Source organism: Nipponia nippon, unplaced genomic scaffold (genome assembly GCF_047370975.1).
Source record: "Nipponia nippon isolate SJK-2023a ecotype South Korea unplaced genomic scaffold, ASM4737097v1 scaffold_8, whole genome shotgun sequence".
NCBI lineage: Eukaryota > Metazoa > Chordata > Aves > Pelecaniformes > Threskiornithidae > Nipponia > Nipponia nippon.
In genome coordinates this window covers 27,623,278-27,646,474 of record NW_028262402.1, presented here as the reverse complement: position 1 = coordinate 27,646,474, position 23,197 = coordinate 27,623,278, and the positions used below count along the sequence as shown (strand labels likewise).

Sequence of the window (23,197 nt, the reverse complement as noted above, 5' to 3'; positions counted from 1 at the left end):
CCTTAAAATTCAGAGATGCTGACTATGGAAGAAGCTGAGCCCAGAACTTTGAAGCTCAGGATATTTGTTTTAGCTCCTAGTCCACCAGGAGAGGTAAGACAAGTCAGCAGATGCTGAGTTTGATTTGTCTAATACTTATTTCCAAATGCAATTTTTTTAATTTCCAAAAAAAACCTTCAGTAAGCCAATTTTTAAGAGAAAATTTTATGCAACTGTATTTTCCATATGCAGCACATTTTTATTTTCCTCATGCCCCACCTTTCCGCAGAAACATTGGTTATTATTACTTAATCTTCCTCTTGTTTTTGCATAAGCTTAAAAATGACAAGTTGAAAGAAAATAATACAAAAACTACACCAAAGTGTGCAATCGGAAGTTTTTATCATGATTTTGAGTGGACAAGAGAGCTTGAGATAGACACCAGGTGCTGGGTTCAGGATACGTTTGGGGATGAAAAGGGTGATCTTTTACAAATTAAAAAAGGGTGGTCTTGTACAAAGTATATTAGACTTCGTATAACTTTTAAAATTAATTCCAAACGTTGTGCAAGGGGAAAATAATTTCATCAAAGGCATTCATGAATTCTGATGGATCCTTATGAGTGAATACATAGCTCATTTACCTGATTAGTTGCAACTGTTTATACGGATAATTTTAAATTGGCTTTGGAAAAATGAAGGGTTCTTTACCTGGCAGCATTTTAGATCATTCTTTTCTTCACTTACTTTATTCTCTCCCTGTCCTTTTCACTTGAGTACTCCAAGTGAATATATCCTCCTTTGCACCTATGCTATGAAACCTACTGTGAATTCCATTCATAGTGTTACAGTCTGCCTAAACCATAGTTCTATTCAGTGTCATACTATTCTATATATGGTGACAAAAACGAATTTCAAAAGCAAAGTTCTGGTTTGCTTCCTTTTCAAAGCTTCACTCTTTAGTTACCAATGGCACAGAAATGGTCTGGAAAAGATACAAATGTGGTAGTACAACGCATGCTCACTGAAACAGTACCTGAACAAGACTTAAATCCACATGATTTAAGGAGGATGGAAGAAACCAAACCGTTTGTTACATTTTTTTCATTTTTCTGGCTGTCATTCAAAAATGAGCAATCTGTCAATCTCACAAAACAATTTTCAAACTGATGAAAGCAAATGTACTTACACACCTATGAGAATGAGGAAAACAATTGGTAACATTGCTCAGGTTGTAAGAATGAATTTGAATAAAAACAGTACTCCAAAATTCAATCTTAATACAAAGAACAATGTTTTTATACCTCCAAGACATGACGAAGGTCTAAAGAACATTCAATCATTGTTTGTTGCTAAGGTTTGATTTGTCCACAAGGATATTATACTAATCTCACACCTTCCATGCTTTGCTTTCCAAGACCAAGAAAATTCCCTTTCTCTCCTCTTACACTTCCTCTTATGTTCAACTTGGCTTCTGGGGCTTTCTTTTGTCCTTGTTTTATTTCCTCCTTCCTCTGCAGCATCAAAGGACTAACTTCAACTAGACACAGTGTGTTGGGGATGCAGTGCTGCTCCTTATGATACTGAAATTTCTCAAACGTCTGATTGTTAATTCTGCTTTGTAAACAAGACATCTCCAAATTTAGGTCAGGAAGAAATGTTCTGCAATCTCTGCTAGCAGAAACAACTAGAATGTCAGAAGTGGCCAATTTCCTACACTGAACTTGACATGTCAAAAAACATTTTACACAATTGCAGTCACTGGGACACTGATGATAGCCTTGGATACCTCCTTTTTTGGTACAAAGTACTAGTTGTGTTTTTAATATGGTTCTGGAAAGTGTTCTCTGGCTAGCATGCAAAGGGAAAAGCACAGATTGCTCTATGGATCACTCTGCAAATAGAAGTACTCTATGCTTCATGTAGATATAGGGTATAGTTCTGATGACATGGAGTTCTCCTATCACCTTCTGCTGTATGTTGCCACTACTTGCAAAGTATTCTGTTTATATAGAGAGACTGTAAATAAAATTTGCAAAACATTAGGTTTTTGTATGGAGCTTTTGCAGCATTAGTATTGCATGACATTTTGAAGTTTTGCCTCAACATCATCACCATTACAACTGATCATAAAGCCAGGGAAAAAATGAGTCATTTGATGAAAATCAGCTTAGATTTGTTTAAGAAAAGGAAAATGTACGAACCACAATTCTCCCTAACTTACAGAAGCAGAACCAATTTACCTCCCTCTAGTAACATTCTATATATTCTGTTTAATTACTTTGAGAAAAGAGTGGATGTTCAAACATCTGTTTTCTACACTATTAGCAATTTTTTACTTCAGGCCATTTATTTAACACGATGCATAAAATAAACATTACAAAATATTAAAATGCAAATAAAGCTATCTAGACTTCAGATGACTGAAGAAAAACTAGATAAATGTTCTTAGAGAAATTCGTCTAGGGTTTTGTCTGTTTCAAATCAGCACAGGATTGTAAATGCTCAGCAGTCACTGTTAGACCTCAGTAAAAAAAAAAAAAAAAATTAAAAGTTTTTCTTAATTGTAAGGGAGGAAGAAGAAGAAAGCGTATCTTCTTGGTCGCTCCACAGTAAATAAATTTTTAAGAACAATATCAATGAAATGCTGAAGATGTTGATTCAGGAGCTTATTTAAAACTGTCTTCTATCATTATTTAATTTGGGAACTTTACAATATTAAAAATCTGACACAAGACTGGGATAAAGAAAATGGAGAAGTAAGAGAAGTCACAAGAGAGTTTAAGGACTAACTGAAAAAAGAAAAAAAAAAACAAAACAAAAACCCAAAACAAACAAATTCAAAGCTAACTATTCCACTTTGGGTTTTTTTCCCAATCAGTCAGTCAGTTGTCACAGGACTAAAGAGTTGAACTTTAAAAACGTAAGAGGACTCAATTGGTGTCCTTATGTAATGAGAAAAAATTGTGTCTGTAAGAACTAGGGAGACTTTATGGAAAAAGTAAAGGAGACGACAAGAGTAGGCTAGTGAGGGCAGGAATAATGACAGGATGGAGAGATACAGGATTACTCAGGCAAGATGTATAAAGCTACCCAAAATAAGCACATTTTCTTTTCTAAATATCTCTGCAATGATGCACTATCAAGTAGCACCTATGTGCAGAAAAATGACACTAAATGTGCAGGAGTCCTACCTCAGACACTACAACAAATGTTGACACTTCAATTTTTTCAGTATTTGTCAAATGCAATTACTCCTATTACCGTTCAAACTAAAGTACAGAAATCTAAAGAATATGCTAACAATATATTGTAAGGTGTGCCAGATTTCAACCTGAAATGTCTGACATTTTATTTAATCTTTAAACTTGGCTGAATTGTACAACTACTGCTGTTAGCAAGATCACATTCTGTATGAGTTTTTCACATCTGGCAATTCCCTTGACATCCTTCTCATCTAAAATAGAGTATTTTTTTCAGCTTTAAAATAAATCCTGTAACAGAGACCTTCATGTTGTTTTTAAAAGCAAACAGCAAATACTTTAAGAGATAATGAAAATACAGAATGGTCACCTAAATCCAGTTTTCATTCTTACACTTGTTTACTTCCTATGCAAAGAAAACTAATTTTTCAGTGTGTTCCCGTCGTCTTTTATAATCATAGAATCTACAAGTACCATAACTTCCCCAAACACATTTTAAAGTTTAGAAAAAGTGAAAACAATACTGTTACCAAAGTAGAAAGAGGAGAACACAGAAATGCTGCCATTAAATCTCTCCCTTGCTATATATTTTAAAGACAAAAAACAGTCCAGCCTGCTATGTAACAAAGCTTCTGTTTCACCTTTGGAAAAAAGAGTTCCAAGTAACTTCAAGATGCAGAAAGAAGATATAACTTATTTAGAAAGACTTTTTTAAAGATTTAACAGAGGGGGATTTCGGGGAGTGTTTTGGGGTCTTGGGGTTTTTTTTTAAGCCTTCTTGGTAAAATATGCTTTTAAACTGAATGCTGTCAAGGAAAGCATGATCCCAGGGATTATGTGCTGGGTTTTTATTCTACCATGAAACAGCCGAAGACAGCTCAGTAATGAAGTAGTGGGGTTTTTGGGAGGAGCAGGGAAGAACAAAGGCAAAATTCATTTTGATGAGTTGAACAAAGCCTTGCTAATTAAAATGTCTTCATAAATAAAACCAAAAAAAGGAGTGACAGCTGTAAGTACGCAGGCCAGTATCTATACTTTTAATCTAGCTGGATCAAATTATCTGCTGACACAAGTGTATTAATTTCAATGAAGTTCCATTATTTTATTTTGTCTTTTTTGTGGAAACATGATTGTTGATGTACACCAGTACCTCAGTTTTACACATGAAACTTTCATGGAAAAAAACTGCATAAAGAAAACACAAATTATTTTTTATATATACACCTGTCTTTCCTACTTATTATCACAGAATATTTTCCCTTGTCCAACCAATCATATCTCATTCTATTAACAGAGTAAGAAAGTTTATGCACGTTGTTTACAAGCATTTTTATCTTCTCATAACAGATCTATTACTGAGTGGTATACAAATAAGATACTAACAAATAAAAGCAGATCTGCCAACAAGGCATCATCTATCAGTTTAAGGCCCAGTATGACATCCATTGTGAAAGTCTAGAGATAAACAACAGAAATAAATCATGGCTGGAGATAACTTTAAAAAGTTCCAAAGCAGAAAAACAAAGGACTTTAGATACAAATGCTCCAAAAGACAATTTTCAGCTAAGGAGAAACTTGTCACTGTGAAACACTTCCTTTGCAAGTAGAAAGACAACAGAAACTACATTAAATTAATGAAAGAGATTTGCTTTCTTTTTACTTCAGTTTGGGAAATAACAACAAAGAGAAGGAACATGATTTTTGTGTAAAAAAAGACTCTTCCTACATTATACTGAGTTCTGTACAGACTATAGTGTTACACAGAAAACAAATTGTTTAAACAGCTTTTTGAAGAAGAGATCCAAAAAAATCAACTCCTTTTAGCAATGAACGGCTTTGAGAAAAGCCACTCTGGCTGATAACAAGCATCTCCTTAAACTGCAGAGCTAATAAAGTCTGGTTTCCCACAAAATTCTGTCTCATACGAACTTAGTGCTGTCCAGTGAGAGGAGTATTCTGAACGAAACATTTTCCACAGCTAGGACATCCACAACGCCTCCCTCCTGCGCCCGTTCATTCATGCCCAAGAATAGGTTAGTTTGTGCTGAAACTTTTCATCTGAGGACAATAAAATTTTCCCTTCATCTGGACACTTACTTCTAATAAAATTCTAGGGACTGTCTTTTTTTGCAACCACTGCCCTGTAGTCAAACTAGACCACAACTGGCCAACAGACCCCAAGTTCATAGGGAAGAAAAGTGAGGAAGAGAGGGGATGAACAGACAAATAGTCTGATATATATGCCTGTTGTGATGGCATAAGACCACTTGTGCAATGAGTAGTGATTGGCAGACTTCCTTTAGAAAACAAAAATCATCAATATTCATTCTCAGGTAACTTCCCCAGCACCAAGTTACCAAGCCATTTTCTCTCTGTTACACACTGCCTCTAGTTCTCTGAATCTTTACTTCCTTACTAGACAGTGGGATGTACTCAAAAGGAAAAATGGAAAGATTTTCTACTTTCCCTAGCTCATAGTCTGGCAGCAAAGGCTTTTTTCATAGTGGAGAGAGCTGGATTTAAATTTCCAAAGGCAGAAGAATCAATCCTTCTCCCTCACAACCTGAGCAGCTGGTCTGTGCACAAAGCTGTTGTATAAAAGGAGGCACTGCTGTCACCCCACTGGGTCTTGCTCTGCTGTCTGCCATGGATGAATTTTCTGAGGAGACTCAACCCGCTACCACAGATATGGCATGCTCTACAAATGCCTACCTGCTTGAGAACCTCAGCAGACTTAAATGGAACAATTCATTTTGGTATATTAACCAGGATTCAGCTAACTGATGCTCAACCTTAGCCTTTAGAAGCCTGCAGTACTTCTGTGCATATTCAAAAGCAAAATTTCTCGCACCTGGGAAATTTATGTTAAAACTCATTGGCCACTAGACAGCAGGTGACTGGGTCTTTTGATGACCGCATTTCAAAATAGAATGGAATAAAACATAACGTACAACAAGGTCGAAATGTCATAGCTGATCTGCCCTGAATCTATATTTTAATACTATTAAATTCTGGTAACATTCTTCTAACATAGCTTTTTAAGTGTAACTTCCTGGGGTTTTAAAAAAAGCAAACAGAAAATAAAGAAGTTTTTCATACAGCCTCAAGCACTCATGTTAATTGTCACCCAAGTTAAAATCTTTACATCTATCACATACTCGTGGCCACTGATGGAGCAGAATAAAAATGGTAGTAGCTTGCCATGCTGTAGGGACCTCTTCGAAGAAGCAATGCATTTTGTCAGTGTGTTTCCGATGTACTAGCTGGCAGCAGAAACCTATTGAGGCCTCTTAATGGCTACAGCTCTCTTTTCAGCTCCACTGCCCAGTCCTCCTTGGGCTCAGAGCAGCTTGAATTAAGCTCTACAAGAAAATACTCCATTAACCCATGAAGTCTACGGTTCAAGTGGGCATACCTGGCTTCTCTGCCTAAATGACATATGCAAAATTCCTTCACTCATTCTTCACTTTCTGATGATACAACGCACGATCAGTTACTATTTGGATTACAGAAGCCAAAAAGGGCTGAAACATTGTCTGTCATGGCTCAACAGGATTGGTGCAAGTACAGGCTAATCAGAAAAAAGTTGTGATAAACTTGAATACACTCAGCAAAAATAGTCCTCAGAAAGGCTGATAGGAATAGGGAAAAAATTCATCACTGAACATACCCCAAAACATTTTAAAAGGCATTGTAGCATGGTGAAATCTGTCATGTTTTTAAGGAGCTGAAGACATATGCCCAAATCATTATTTTAGGATGAGGGGAAAAAAAAAAAAAAAAGGGATTTTTCAAACCTCAGTCTTTGAATAGCAATTAAACATTCTGAATGAAACTCATTATGAGTCAGTCACCCAGCATTTTAAGGTGAAAGCGTTAGAAGATTGAAACATCTATAATTAATTGAAGACAAGGAAACATGAGACAACCTAACTAAGTTGAATACTAAGAATATATAGAGAACTTGACCTGAATTTCTTGAACTGGAGAGTATGTCTCCAATACTGCCCTGGAGAATTCCTTAGGAGAGGGTGGAGTGGGAGGACAAAGGGGAAAAAATTGCCAACAAAGATAAACAATATTATTTTCTGTCTTTTTCTTCACTAGGACTTACTGTCAAGGCACATTATTTTATGACAATACTACCAGAAGGAAATATAACCTTAAAATCATCTACATTGTTATCTTTGTCCACCGCTAAAAAGAGACCAGGCATCATAACTCAGTTTTCCTTACGTAAAATATAGCTCTGACCACAGAGAAAAAGAGACAGGGAGAAAGTATTGACTGAAATCACAACTCAACAATAACCATAATAATAGAGCATTTGAAACTGTACGATAATTGATTAGATTAGTGATAGGATGGGATAGTTTCTTACACAAAGGTCATATCAGTGATGCCATTATGGTAGTTCAAAAGGAACAAAAGGGTTCACAACACAAAGACCTCCTCAAACTTTATTCATTATATAACTTTCATTCACTTTGAATCCAGGAAAAGTCAGTCAACTGGCCTTCCAAATAGAAAAGAGATTTTTGGCCCCAAAAACTTCAAAAAATTTTGTTAAGACAAAAGATCTATTCACAGCTAGACTTTCAGTTTTTAAACTCTTTACAACCAATTTACAAGCAGCATGAAAACAGAATTTGAATCCTAAAGTACCAGGCGTTATGTAGAAGTGGATCATTATTTAAATTACCAATTTTGTACACTGATAGTTAACTCTTTTCTTAATTATCTTTTTTCCTAGTCTGGTCCTTAGCAAAATTATTCAGCCTTCAGATCAAGACATCAAGTGTCATTTACAGAATTGCTCAATACTGACTCAGTTAATGAAGATTTTGATTAAAAACATAATATAAAAGTGCCACTCCCTAAAAATGAGAAATACATTTTTTTATTAATTTTTGGTAAGTAATATGAGCAATAAGCTTTAAAACATGCCATGATCCTTAATAGAAATATAAAAATAAGCAGAAATTCATAAACAACAATCCAAAAATCAAATATCAAGTGCACGTGATATTCAGTTATCCATGGTAACAAAAGCAAAACATTCATACCTGCACCTGGAATGATTGCCAGCTTTGTTTCAACTAGGCCCATTTTAGCAGAAGAGGCTAAAAAGCAGAATGTAAATGAGTTCTTACTATAATCTATAGGAAAAAAACTTGGCAAAATATGTAATACTTTACAAGATTGTTATTTTATTACATTTCCTTCATAAAGAACAATAAATCACTTAAAAAGCATTTGTTTAGGAAAATCTGTAAATAGATTCAACTGATCTGCCTTTAGTAAAAGATCCAACTAGTCCCATCAAGGCAAGTTCTGTACCTTATTAATTTTCACATAGCAAGTAAGCAATTACAGTGAGTAACAGAGACTTACTTGCAAAATGTAAAATACTAAAAGAAAAACACTGTTATTATTTAACATCTTAAAATGGGGCAGAATTCTGTATCTGATTATTATGAATTCTCTAAGGGTCAAACATATTTATATACCTTAAGTTACTGGCAACTGTTCATGACCAAGTTTCCATTTACTTTCCAACAAATGGCTTTACAGTTCTGACAGCTGGCTAGGTCAAGGTTCCTCTTTTCAAGTGCTGTTGTCACTTTTCTTTTATAACAGCTTAATTGCTTCTGTAATAATACTCTCACCAACAACTTTTGCTTTTTCCCTGCAACGTGTTTAGATAAAAACTGATCTCCATCTATAACATTTCAAATACAGAAGAGGAGAATACTTTAATTACTAAATAAAATATCAAAACAACTACGTAACCCTTCTGGCAATACTGATAAAATGAAGGTCATCTGAATAAAATGAAACATGTAACAAAAACAATCCAGCTATCAGTGGTAAGTTATTTGAAATTAAACATTAGCAAGTACTTAGACAGGTTTCTGCTAAATCATTGGTTATGAACAACATCAAATACAAAATAAGTTTTATAAGATTGTTGCCAAAACGATTACTTAAGTCATCTTCAACACTATTAATCCTATGCTCTATAAACAGGACTCAGACCTACCTGCCACTCTTATATCACAGGCTAACGCAAGTTCTAGGCCACCACCTAATGCAGTTCCGTCTATTGCAGCAATAGTAGGTACAGGCAGATTAGCTGAAAAAGAAAGTACCAATTAATACTAGCCTCATAAAGAACATCTCAGAAACACCATTTCCTTACATTTTGTTCAAAGTACAGTCATACTATGAGAAGAAAGTTTCATAAAACAAAGTGGGTCTAAAGGACAAAAAAATGGACCCTCCCTCTAATCACTCTGTGGCTGAATAGGTTTGTAAGCCTTTTTCTCTAGCTTCTGCTCACTTTTGACAAAAATCTGAATAGCAAACTCCAAAAGCATACATAGCAGAGCTAGGCAAACAATAAACCAGGAAGACTTAAAAAGGCACATACACAAACAGTCCTAGTTGAAATACAGATGTCTTATCATAATCATCTGTGATGCTAGCCCAGCTGTAAGCTCTCTGTGTCTTAATATTCCCAGATGTGGTGTGGCCACCACTATTGCCCCTTTTCTCCTGTAAAGCAGAAGCTAACAGCTTAATGGAATGTGGGAAAGTTTTCAGTCTGATAAACAGATGCACATGCTGCCAGTACACATGACAAGTAGAGGGGCTCCAGAGGCCTGTGTGACCATGGCATGGTTTGTATGTAATTTATCATCAGTGTTCTGACACAGGGAAGTCATTTAAACATTCAGCTTAAAGTACTGCTCCTCACCTCCAACAAGTTTAAGTTCTCTTTTTCCCTCTTCACCACAAACTCGAAGAAGTTTGATGAAAAAATATATTTTTTACTTGAGAAATAAACTTGCACATTAGAGTTTTAATTATATTTCACATAACATTTACCACAAGCTATCAATAATTTTAAACTATACTCAAACAATATTTTAGTAGTACATTTGTGCTACGGAAGTTTCAAAGATAGCCAAAAGCAATTCATTAGCTAAACACTTGGGTGTACAGCCTGTTGCAATGTTAAACCAACTCTTGACCACAACAGTTTTTTTCCAGATGTTACAATAATATTTTATTTGCTTTAATGTTTCATCTACTTGAATTCAATGACCAGTTCATTCAGTCTTAGTTGGAAATTGAAAAAGAAAAAAACCTGCTGCCAAAATATAAATGAAAATGAGGTGTGAGAGAATGTTCTGTCCTTTTAAAATCTAGAAGGGTAATGTGACCAAAAATGATTAATTTAATGTATTAATTACAAATAATACTTCCTTTCTTTAGTGAACTAGTTAGTTCTAAATTTAGAAGTTGTGCTACCTAGCTTACCTTTTTCCTGTCTGACAGACACACTTCAGATAACTTCATTTTTAAAAAAAAAATCAATTAAATGTTAATGTATATCAGCATGAATAAATCTGTATACAAACAGGTAGTGTCTCACTCGGTAACAAAACAAAATATCAAATTAAATGAAAGGCTATTTTTAGCTGCAAATCCACATCCTTTTATGATTAACAACTAATGAAAATCCAATTGCCTTTAACAAAACAACAAAAATTTACCAATGCTTTTCAAAATTATAACAGGACGCTTTAAGTCAAAGTCCCTTGGTTGCTGGTTTAGATCATGACTGAAAGTGATTATCTGAATCAATTCCAGTGTCAAAAGAGACTACTGATTACTGTCTGCAACATCAAGCACTTGGAGTCACTTAAAAGAGCCCAAGATATCCATTATATTTGCCCTCTACCACACAAGGCATATGAGACAGAGGAAAAGGAGTAGAATCTGCTCTTTCTCTATTTACTTTTTCTTAGTTATATGGGAAGACAAGAAGTGAAGGCAACTCTCCTTTCCAGCAGGGCCAAGTTGCTGACTGAAACTCATAACCCTGTCACCATAACCAATTTGCCAAACAGTCTTGCAATCCAAGTTCAAGGCTGACACAGCTAGCATTTCTCTTAAAGGAACCTGCCTTTGCCATAGGTAAATGAAAAATAATTTGCCTGAACACAAAGGCATGGCCATTATTAACTGTAGTTTCTAGCAGTTACTGCCTGCAGGTATGTTCCATTTCTCAGAGACTAGCAAACTATCTGGAGCACTATTTACACAACTTCTGCAGTACTGCAAGGCACACCACTTTCTCTATGGTAAGTAACTTCCAGATTTAGCTATGGTACAATTCAAGTACACTATTACACACGGAAATGAAACTTACAGAAACAGTATTATAAAACAGCTTGGTTTCAAGAATTACAGCCAGCATTCCTATCAAGAAATACTAAAATTCATAATTCAAAGGCAGAAAAAGCAGTTTGATACCATATGTTAGAATCATCACTTCCCAAGGATATTAATTTTAAAGGATCACCTGATGTGGAAGTTGACAATGAATGAAAGGCAAAATACAAATTATTTACAACAGCTCTGTGCATACCTATCAAAAGAATTGAAGAAATTAATCCTTTTAACATGTTCTTGTGAAGCATCAGAAAAAGCAACACAGAAATAAACTGGCAATTGCTCTAGATTGTAAACTGAGTTTCTAAGTCACTAGAACTTACTACCAAGGGTAAGGCTTCTTAGAATATTAATATTTTGTAGCACAAGAGGCACTTGTTCATGTTTATCTGCATAACCTTAATACAACTGCCAAAACTGGTCAGCTCATAACAAAACCAGAGATGACGTTTGACAAATCATGCCTTGTAGACTTAACTGAGTTGTATGCACTCAAATTTTAAGAACAATAGGTTATGTAAATAGACAGGTCAACCTCCACAATGATTCTACATGGCAAGGCTCATTTGCTGTGAGTCGTAGAAAAAAAACTATTTAAAGCTTTGACAAGAAGCCCAGTGGTTTTATTCCTGAACATCCCACATTTTTGTCATGCTGTAAGTAACAGATATAAATTTCAGGCAATTGTTGTACTACTAATCATTAGTGCTAGATTCTAGATCTGATATGGGTTTCTCAATGTGCAATCATGAGCTGCATAGTAAAGTCCACAAAAGTAATTAGAAAGCCAATACTCATGTCCTAATATAACATCAATGTTTAATGATATTACAGAAAAGGAACGTTCTAAGTACAGTAAAGAAAAAGAAGGGCCCATTTCAGCATATGCTAATGCTAAGACAGCAACAGAGACAAATATAAGATAAAAACGCATTTCTATGTTTGAGATCATAGGAGCAGAAACAGTTTGGACCAGCTGAAGAGGAGACAGACATAACAAGCAATTCAAAATAATTTTTTTATTAAGTTATTTGAGGAATAATCTGTTAGGACAGAAGGTGATACAACCTGTATAAAAGGATATTTATTGGCCATTCAAGACATGATACAGGTGGAGTGACCAACAGGTAAACTGAAGAACTAAGAAATTAATGGCACGCAAAAAACTTCAATAAGAAAAACTAAACATAATAACATGATACAGCTAGTTAAGTCCAATAAACCATAAAAAGCTCAAACAAAAGTTAGAAAAGATGATATACAGCAACATAAAGAAATGGGCCTGTTTCCTACTCTGTAGTAACTGTGGATCTTCAGCTCAACTTCAGGAATATATTCCTGGTAAATATATATGTTACAGGTAGTTTTAGGTTAGGCTGACCAGCAGCATCCTGTAGTCTTGGGATGCCTCCTGCTTTCCATTAGTGAAAGACATGAAGAGTAGAGTAAGCTAAACTCTCCCACAATTTTGTCACCAGTACAGAATGTCACAGGAGGAGGACTTTGCATTTAAGCACATAAAAACACATGTAATGCGTGGGAAGCAATCTCAAAGAAACACAACTGTTTTGAAGCAGGTAATTGTTATTTCATCTTTAAGTGACTTTCCACATGATGTCCACTGCTGGTGACTAACAGGGGATTTCCTTTCTGCTTAGAGATGATTATATGATGAATGAAAGACTAGTATATGAATACAGGCACCAGGTCTGGAGGATTCGACCAAGAAACAGTTTCTCAGATGTGTGTCACAAAGCCCACACAGCTGATTCATATATTGTGGACACTGACATTCCCCAACTAGAAAGTAGAAGTTGCCTGGATTCTATCAACCTGAATCATATGTGACTATTTAGTCCTCTGACTAATTCATTTTAAAAGTTCTTATAAAATTACAGATATGTAAAACAGTATCTGGGAGGAAACTGAATTACACTTAATGTTTTCTTAGTAACTATGAAGCAGCCTTTTTCTGTTCCTGCACAATCTCACCTTCTCACTGTTGACTGACAATGAAATGGCCTGATCAACTAGGAAAAATCCACCTTCCACAGATACTGAGGAATAAGGAAGGAAGAAGTATGAAGAATTAATAAATAAATACAGTAAAAATAAAAGGGCAATAATTTATACATGAAAGTAGTCTTGCCTTTATAAAACATTACATACAGTAGATTTTACATAACAGGCAATAAAAACATTCTTTAGACAGTGTCCAAGGGCTCAAAGGAAGACCTATCACTATTACTAGTCCCTTACTGAGAGTTCCTGAAATAGGAAGCGGAAGAATAATACGGTTATCCAGAATTCCACACTCTGTGATTTGTGTTCCTGGTCAACCTACATCAACTTGTCCAGATTGAGTAACTTAAAATACATGACACCTAGAAAAAAGAGTTACTGATTTAGAATGTATCAAATCCAAAGAGTCCGATCTCCGAAGAGTGGCTTCCTTGCTTGCTAAGTAGATTTATACCTGTAGTATTTTCTGTTGACAACTGTATCACATATTCATACAAAAAGAAGAAACACTCTCAAGCTAGGCACAAAATTTTGATATCTAGGCTGTTTACATGCCAATGAGCTTTCTATGAGAACCATACACTTAGAGCTTGATAGCAGTTTCAAACAATCAACCTGAAGAACATCTGTAGTATTCCTTCCTATAGCTAGAACATACAAGCCTTCCATAAAGAACTGGAAGTCCAGCAGTCTTAGAATTCAGTTTCTCTTAAAGTAAAAGGTCTGCACACGCAGCAACAGTTGCAGCTCATGATTCCCATGAATCAGAAAACTCCATGGAAGCCCATTCAATCCCTAACAATGCACAAATTATATATGGTCCCTTAGATATAATTAACTTCTATTTTTGAAATACTCTTTTACAGATTAGGACAAGTATTTTCAATTCAACTAACCATAGCAGTCAGAATTTGGTATTTAGGAACATTCAAATGAAGCCCCACTTTAAAGCGCTCCTTTTCAAGCATTTGATATGAAACACTAAAATGAAAGACAGTCACCCTAAGTCCCCTCACTATTCCTCTGTTGTCCTCCTGTACCTGGACAATGGTGAAAAAAGTACTTGTTGTTCATCTCTCTTCTTACTTCAGTGACCTCTGGCAATCAATCTTCGGAAAGAACAGTTATTCAGATATAAATTCAGAAGCTGGTGACTACCTCTAGCACCTACTGAACGAGATTCATAAGCCTGACTTGTCTTTAATTATCAACAGACAGCCAATGGTCTAAGAAGAATTCTTGTTTCCTAGTAGTGACTGAAAAGAAAGTAGTGAGAGTACTTTATTTCCCTCAAAAACTCTGAGTCTCCAACTAAGACAGAAGTAGCAAGAGTATTCAAATTTACATGACAGCACAACTGACTTCCCACAGAATGGAGAAATATTGTCCAAACTGTTTATTCCACGTGTGCATTTCTGATTTTTTGACAAATAATGTTGATTAGTGCACAGCTTACAGGGACAAGCAAGAGGGGGCATTTCTAGCAGCTCATTTTTCCTTTTGAATACTGCATTTCATAAAACATAAAGCAAGGAGGATGAGTTGTCTAAAAATATCCTGCATACTGTGAGTACTACACGGATTACTGGAGGAAAGTATGCTATAAATTGAGGGATAAATAAAAAGTTCCACAATTCATTATCTAACTCAAGCAGATTAAGAAAGTGTGGCAAATATCTGCCTACATATGCCTGCAGCACATGAGAAACCTTCAAATCACAGAATGTTTGAGGTTGGAAGAGACCTCTGGAGGTCACCTTGTCCAACCGCCCTGCTCATGCAGCGTCACCTAGAGCAAGCTGCTCAAGCTCATGTCCAGATGGCTTCTGAAGATCTCCAAGGAGGGAGACTCCACAACCTCCTTGGGTAATCTGTGCCAGTGCTCAGTCACCCTCTCAGTAAACAAGTGTCTCCTGATGTTCAGGAGGAACCTCCCATGTTCCAGTTTGTGCCCATTGCCTCTGGTCCTGTCACTGAACACCACTGGAAATAGCCTAGCTTCATCTTCTGAGCACCTTCCCCTTTAGGTATTTATATATATTGATGAGATCACCTCCTGAGCCTTCTCTTCTCCAGGTTGAACAGTCCTAGCTTGCCCAGCCTTTCCTCATAGAAGAGATGCTCCAGTCCATTCATCATCTTCATGGCCCTTCGCTGGACTCTTTCCAGTAGCTCCATCTCTCTCCTGTACTGGGGAGCCCAGAACTGGGCACAGTACTCCAGCAACGGCCTCACCGGTGCTGAGGAGAGGGGAAGGATCACCTCCTTCTATCTACTGGCAACATTCCTCCTAATGCAGACCAGGATACCATTGGCGTTCTTTGCCACAAGGGCACAGTGCTGTTTCATGTTCAACTTGATGTGTACCAAGACCCACAAGGCCTTTTCTGCAAAGTGGCTTTCCAGATCATTAGCTCCCATTGTGTACTGGTGCATGGGGATGTTTCACCCATGTGCCGGACTTTGCACTTTCCTTTGTTGAACTTAATGAGGTTCCTGTCAGCCTATTTCTCCAGCTTGCCGAGGTCCCTCTGAATGACGGCACAACCCTCTGCTGCATCAACCACCCCCACCACTTACCATCAGCAAACTTGCTGAGGGTACAACTCCATCTCATCATCCAGATCATTAATGTTGTTGAATAGGACTGAACCCAGTATTGGCCACTGGGGTACACGCTGCTGGCTAGTGGCCTCCAAGGAGACTTTATGCTGCTGATGACCAGCCTCCGGACCTGTCTGTTCAGCCAATTTTCAATCCAGTTGACTATCTGCTCATCCAGTCTATACTCATCAGTTACTTTATGAGAATCTTATACAAGACAGTGTCAAAAGCCTTCCTGAAGTCAAGGTAGACAATATCCACTGCTCTTCCCTCATCTACCAAACCAGTCATTTCATCATAGGTTATAAGGCTGGTCAAGCACAATTTCCCTTTTATGAACCCATGCCGACTACACCTGATGACTTTCTTGTCCTTCATGTGCCCAGAAGTAGTTTCCAGGATTAGTTGGTCCAGCACCTTCCCAAGGACAAATTTTAATTTACAGATAAGAAAGTTCCCTCTCTGTTTCTTAGTACATTTATTTAAAAGTAGTAACAACAATGAAGCCTTCAAATTAATAAAAAGAATGGTCACATGCCCCAAAAATGTCTAAACACAACTAAACACATATTTGTAGGTTTCATAATTGATGGGTCAGCCATTAGGAAAGGAAGAAAGAAGAAACAGAAGTTGCATCATAGAGTGAAAATGTCAAATAAAGAATTACAAATTTGGGGTTTATTATTATAAAACAATGTACTTATTTACATTCTATTTACCTTCAGTGAATATTTCAGCTAACAATAGCTTAAAACCACATAATACTGCAAGTCTATGGGCTGATTCCTACACCAACAACGTTGAAAGAAAGGTTCGAGATCTGTTACTTTATAGATTTCCTTTACTAACCCAAATCTGCAGGTTTTCTGGTTGTAAGTTAGGAGAGTTTTCAAAAGGCCACAGATGTAAATAATAATTCTTAATCAGCATTAGTGATTATTTAAAACTACATCCTAGCTTGCTGTAATAGCTGGGGATGGATTTTTAATTTGTTTTTTAAAAAATTAAGTTTATACCTAAATATTCATATCTTGTAACTCAGAATAGACTTCTCTTCTACCTGTTCACTACCCAAATTTTTTATCTGCCTTGGTGACGTTGCTTGGGTATAAAATTAAGATTTTTTTTCCCTTCAAAAAATAGAAAGGCATAAACTATGCACCTCGCGTGGCACATAAGAGGCAGTTCCTGGGCAATTATGATAACCGAAATATTCTTTACATTAGGAACATTTTAATCACAAAATCACACTTTCACATAAGTTAATTTATGTCATAGGAAATCAGAAAAATAATTGCAAGACAAAACTATATCTTGATTTCATCTTTTGGGATCTTTTCCTGAAGAACAATAACATTAAGATGGCATATGAACTTTGCACTGAAAGGGCAATGTCAGTTGTGTTTCAGGCATTTACCTTGCCTTGTAAAATCTGTTATCAGGCCAGTGACTACAACAGTTTGCTTGCATTTACAATTGCAAGCACCGCCATCAAAAAAAAGGCCTTTCTATGGGGAAAAAAGCTAACAGAAACCAAATACCTCAACAAGCACTTTCATCCATTCTGTAACACTATGAAAACCAACCAACGTATGTAGCAACATACGAAAGTGGCTAAGAGAGACTGTGAAATCTTCCCATGTGAACTTGAAGTCAAAGAAGATGGGTCAAACCATTTTTGTGCAAGGCAAGTAAAGAAACGCTACGAAGCTTTCCCTGTCATAATTGCAAAAAAGTATGTAAAAGTTGTCACCCAAAGTAATTTATATATTTACATATGTTTTAAATATATCTCCATCTGCAAAAACATGACCACACTTTTAAGTCTGAACAGTCTACATGTGCATTTGGATACGTGCAATTCTCTTCCATACATTTGCTAGTTACAACTGTGAAAGGCTTTCAGCTACCCTCTAGTTCCTGTGCGTTGGATAAGAAGCTTAATGGACTGCTACTGTTGATATATTTATTTGAACATTATTGTCTTTGCTTTAATACCTTCAATATTCAGGCAGACAATCAGTAGCAAGAAAGAGCTGCATAAAAAAAAATATTTTCAGTACTTGTAAGGAAATTTTGCTTTTTTAATGAAAATGGTTACTGCACATTGCTTACAGTTGGTCATTAAGCAAAAGATATTAGTAAAGTTATCTTCCCTTTATTATGACAGTAGCTAAAGGGTTTTCTTAAGGCAGCCCCCTCGATCCCATTAATTTCCCAGTTTCCTCCAGTGCTCACTCACTCTTATAAATGACCTAGGAAAAATATTTCTGAATTGACAAAAAAATAGTTAATGTAGGAATATTATGTTCTTAATTTCAAAATTTTCTATTCGGTACTTTTTTATTGACCGGTAACAGGGACAGTGTGTTTATATTCTTGATCATAGGAGCAAAAGATGGGAAACTATAAATGAAGAGGTGCTTTAATCAAACTCTTTAGCTATAGTCTTCTGTAGCCAACTCCCACATGATTCTCTTCTTGTACTATATAAATTAGTTTGGATATTTCGTTCATCTTCAGTGATACACTTCAGTTTGATAAACAATCGTTCAGTTTCTTCATATTTACTGATGTTTCTTCTTGTAGTCTTATTCTGCCCTCAGTAAAACAATAATGAAGTAAACGCTAGATGACAGAATCTACTTTCTGTGCAAATGAAGAAAAACTTTGGATATAAGAAAAATGAAAATTATTTCTTATATTTCTTATCTTTAGTAAGTACATTTAAGAACTTCTTACTTACACAAATAGCACAGCACATATTCAAGCACTGAATTCACAAAACAAAAGGATAATGCCAAGGATAAATTATTTCAGTTACATTTTTACATTCTACTTCTATGTAAGTTTTTTTTCTTTCTCAGAGAGCACGCAAAATAAAATTCAAACAACAGCACAACTATAATCTCTAATAGTTAAGAAATCCAATGGAACAAGTTTTTCATTTTTTTTATTGTCCGATTGTTTGATTTACAGTATGAAGATAACACATACTCTAGTACCAGTAGCATTCTTGTTTGACACAATACAAAGAAAATCCCACAGACTGTAACCATTTTAGCTGAACATTTCTAGAATTTTTCTCCTGTATCTATTTTCAGCAGTATTCCATATAACTACATTCCCCAGTCTAGCGCTAGAATATCTTTATTTCTAAACTATCTTAACATATTAAGTAATAGTTTCAGTCAGCTCATTCACTGAACACTACAGCAGGAACACTCCCTAATGTTTCACAGTAAGCATAAAGAATTTTTTTTTAATAAACTAGCTCAGTGACATCATCAAAGCAGTGCATACTTAGGCAAAAGCCGTGTTCCGATATAAGACTTGAACATGCTATTCTGAAGTCAAAGCCTAATGCTGGGCCCAAGCAATGACCTTAGGATTTTTTCGATAGGAGAGCAGTATGATACTTTCAGTACCATGCCAGAAGTTGCTGCCCTTTGAATACCAATTGGTTCCAGGAACAGAGCCAGAGACTGAGACAGGCAGAGCAAAAAGAGCTAGCAAACTATTCCTTCTCATTCAGGGACTGAAACATGCAATTTCAAACCTGAACAGGGCGAGGAAAGGGTACAGTTTTCCATCTCATCAAACATACACAATGTGGCTCCCTAGAGACGGAACAGAAGCCTTGGACAGCAAGTCATACTGGAGGCCTGTTTTAATAGTCAATGTGCAAACTGGTTACGTTGATCTCAACAAACCATTTGAGCAAGTAGCACCCTTCTTTTGGTACAGTTACTTTTTGTGGGAGGAAAATTAAAGAGCCATCTCCAGAGCACAGTCTCTTTTCCTCATAGAACTGTATTTGGAATTACTACCCAAAGGAAAACTAAACTACAGCTGAGGCTATGTTAATTTTTGTCAAGGCTGTACAGCAGTGCCAGGGATCAAAGCAATGAATCAGCAATGTAAAGCCATCTCCGTCCCTAATCTTCAGATCTATAAGGAAAGACAATCAGCGCATCCTAATACTCAGGTCCTCCATTTCTGCATCTTTTTTGTAACAGCTTTTAGAAAGTTATTATGGGGAAAAAAGTGTATTAGCAATTGTGGAAGCAATGCTGTCATATAAATAGCTATTAAACATCTTGGTAGAGAAGTTTAATGTTGCATTCATTGCCTCTATAATGGTACAGAGTTTAGCATTGTGTTTTTTAATTAAAAACAATCCAATGCAATTTGACAAAGCCCATAATTTCAGCTCTGTAAGGACAGTACTGTCTATTTAGGAAACAGACAATACATAGTCAAAGGGTATCTTAAATTAATTCAATGTTAAGAGAAGCAGTAAATCTACTACTGGAAAACAACCAAGAGCTCAGCAATGCATTCAGAATGCTAGCAGTCTTGGACTGCATTAGCTATGCTCTACACTTAACTGAACAGGCAACAACATAACACAAGAAGAGAAATATTGTGCCAAAATCTCCCTTTCACAGTGTCAGTAATGTAGGGAGACCATGATGCCTAAGGATGGCTGTTAAGCATGGCACTGCTAGCTATAAATTTGTACTTTTTCAAATTTGATGGCTACCTGTGATATTTCATTCAACTTCCCAGTGAATGCTTTTTCAAGTTATAGCCTGTATCTGCTCTTTCCTAAGAGAGAAACCCACAGTTCTTCTCGCTGGATTTCCAAACTAAGGCACTCCATCTTTGCTGCCCAAATTTAACTCCTGCAAACACAGATGGATTTGGTCAATGTTACATAAGCCGTCGCTTCTCAGAGTAGTAATCAGGTCTGGAGTGTTCATTACTAAACCAGGATTTTTAATGTTAACCAAAGCTCCACAGAAGCCCCAGAAACTCAATTAGTCAAATAAGGCACTGCATTGACCTCTTCAATGATCACTCTTCCCTATTTTTGACACTTTACAATGGGAACGTGGGGTGGCAGTCAGCAGACCAGAAATCAAGTGAAACTTACATAATCCTGATCCCACTCTTGGGACCTCTGAGATCAAGTTTTGACAGCTTGCATCCAAAAACAAACTGTAGCATATAATGTGGCACAACCTAAGAATTTCCAAGGATGCACGATCTTCAATAGTCAAACAGGGAACCTTTTGGAGGAGAGACTGTTCTCCTGAAGGATGAACAAGAGCACTCTTTTAGGTAAATTAAAAGTTTGGTGATGACTGAGAGAAGCCAGAATGACAGAAAATTGCTAAGGAGGGGAAAAATAAAAATCTGTAAATATAGAGTTGTATCTGCTTTGAATAAAATAAAAAGCATGCAATAAAATAACAAAGGCAAGTAACTGACCGCAAGGTGCTTTCATTCAAGATGATCTCATTCAAATTGGACTATGTCAAAACTAATCACGTTTGTGAAAATTATGTCAAAACAAAGTTACTAAATATCATTACTTATTAAAGTTATATCACAACTTATGCATCAAAACTAATCAGATATCTTAAACAACGCACTATAAGCTTTCTTAGAATGGAACATGTCCAACAGAAAAAAAGTAAAATTAGTGTTTTATCAAAAATGTCTTCCTTAGCTTCGTTCAGATCTAGGTTCCATCAGGCCACGAGTAAGGTGTTTTGCCTCGGAATGCAATATAAAAATCAAGCCTCACCACACTTTAACTTTGATTTTAAGAAGTAACCAAAAAAGTCAGTATTCAGGTTTTTTTTCCCCATTTGTGGGATTTAGGTACTTAACCTATGTTCTTTTGAAGAGCTTTGCTAACCAATAGTGTTTCTCACTTATTAGAGGTTGGGGCCAAATGTCACTCTGAATAATTTCAAGTATTTGCCGAGATCAAATTCCTTCTGCAGCTTCACTTTTTCTTTCTGTTAAACAAGGTGTTTTTCTGGATGAGAGTGGTTATTACATTCAACTCCATACACAGGCTCAGTTTGTTTTGTAATTGAAATCCCAACAGATAACATATAAACAATGGCAATATCACAGCCCAGACCCCACAGCCAGTATAAAGAACAACACGGACTTAATGGGAATCGTACCATAAAATATACGCTGAAGATGTGACCCACAATGATGGCTTCCCCCGCTCTGCCCCAAACCGCCAAAAAACAACGTTCCTGGGAGTCAGTAACATTTGATTTCATTTAGTCAGGCCTGTTTTCTTGTGTATGGTTGCAAGAGATATATTAATGCTTTTCTCTGCTAGTTTTTTGAGGGTAAAGTCAGCCTTACATCAGTAACAAAAGAGCCTTGAGGCAGACTATAGTAATGGACAAGTAGTCTTATAATTCCTACTATTAAAAAAGAAAAAAACACAAAAGAAAAAAAAAACAAACAAACCCCCACAATTCTGGTATAATTTTAGCAAAAGCGACCACTGCTAAAAATAGAGGCTGTTTTGATTTTTCCCCCCTCAACTTAAAGCTCTAAGAACTGCAACTAACAGCTACAATTTTTTCAGCTCTTTTTTTAAGTGCTTATTTTTATACCCAGTGATATTTACTGCAGTCTTAATACTTCACCCAAATTTAGCAAGAAGTTATAAATTAATCCCATAAAAACAAGTGCAGTATGCTTTTAATTTCCAGAAAATTCCCTTCTGTAGCTGTATTCCAAAATGATATTACAGCTTTTTATAAAACCACTAGCGTAAGGATTTTAAATGTAATGAAATTGACGGGAACTAAAGAAAGCCAAAGCATGTCAATTCTAAAAGGCTAAGTTTATCCAGTTGTTCAAGAGGTAATTAACCTTTTGTGTATTCTGTCTACAAAGATAACTTAATGGTCTTCTTTCTGAAAATATTGTTAAAAAGAAGCATCTCCTTACTAGGTCACACATCTGAACACACACACAGTTATCAAAACATGACCTATTTCTGAAAAGCAGAAAGTAGAACACATTTTAAATGAGATTACAGCATTAAACTTGGATAGGAAAAGAACAAAGTGGAAGATTGGAAATATTGTTCCCTGGCTATATAGCATTCTGCAGTGGCAAATAATAATTTGAAAACTGTTTCCCCTCTTTAACCATCGCACAACATTCTGGTTGTAGCTGGGCAGGAAAAATATCATTATTTTCCATACACAGATTCATTGCAGTAATCAAATGCAAATACAATGTCCCACTAGTTCTACAAAAATTACGTTCTGTAATGCCAGATCATTTCTTCAGAAGAAAAAAAGAAGAACTGAG

At 36.0% G+C, this 23,197-nt stretch overlaps 1 protein-coding gene across 3 annotated transcripts in view; it reads right to left on the bottom strand.

Annotated features, from left to right (window-relative positions):
• The window catches only part of AUH (AU RNA binding methylglutaconyl-CoA hydratase), a 111,740-nt gene that overhangs the window by 53,845 nt on the left and 34,698 nt on the right, over window positions 1–23,197 (bottom strand). For all 3 annotated transcript variants that reach the window (XM_087742468.1, XM_087742469.1, XM_087742470.1), the window contains 2 exons: window positions 9,225–9,317; window positions 8,248–8,304 (listed from right to left, as the gene is read on the bottom strand). In XM_087742468.1, the coding sequence (XP_087598594.1) occupies window positions 8,248–8,304; window positions 9,225–9,317 (150 nt within the window). The remainder of the gene's footprint in view (window positions 1–8,247; window positions 8,305–9,224; window positions 9,318–23,197) is intronic.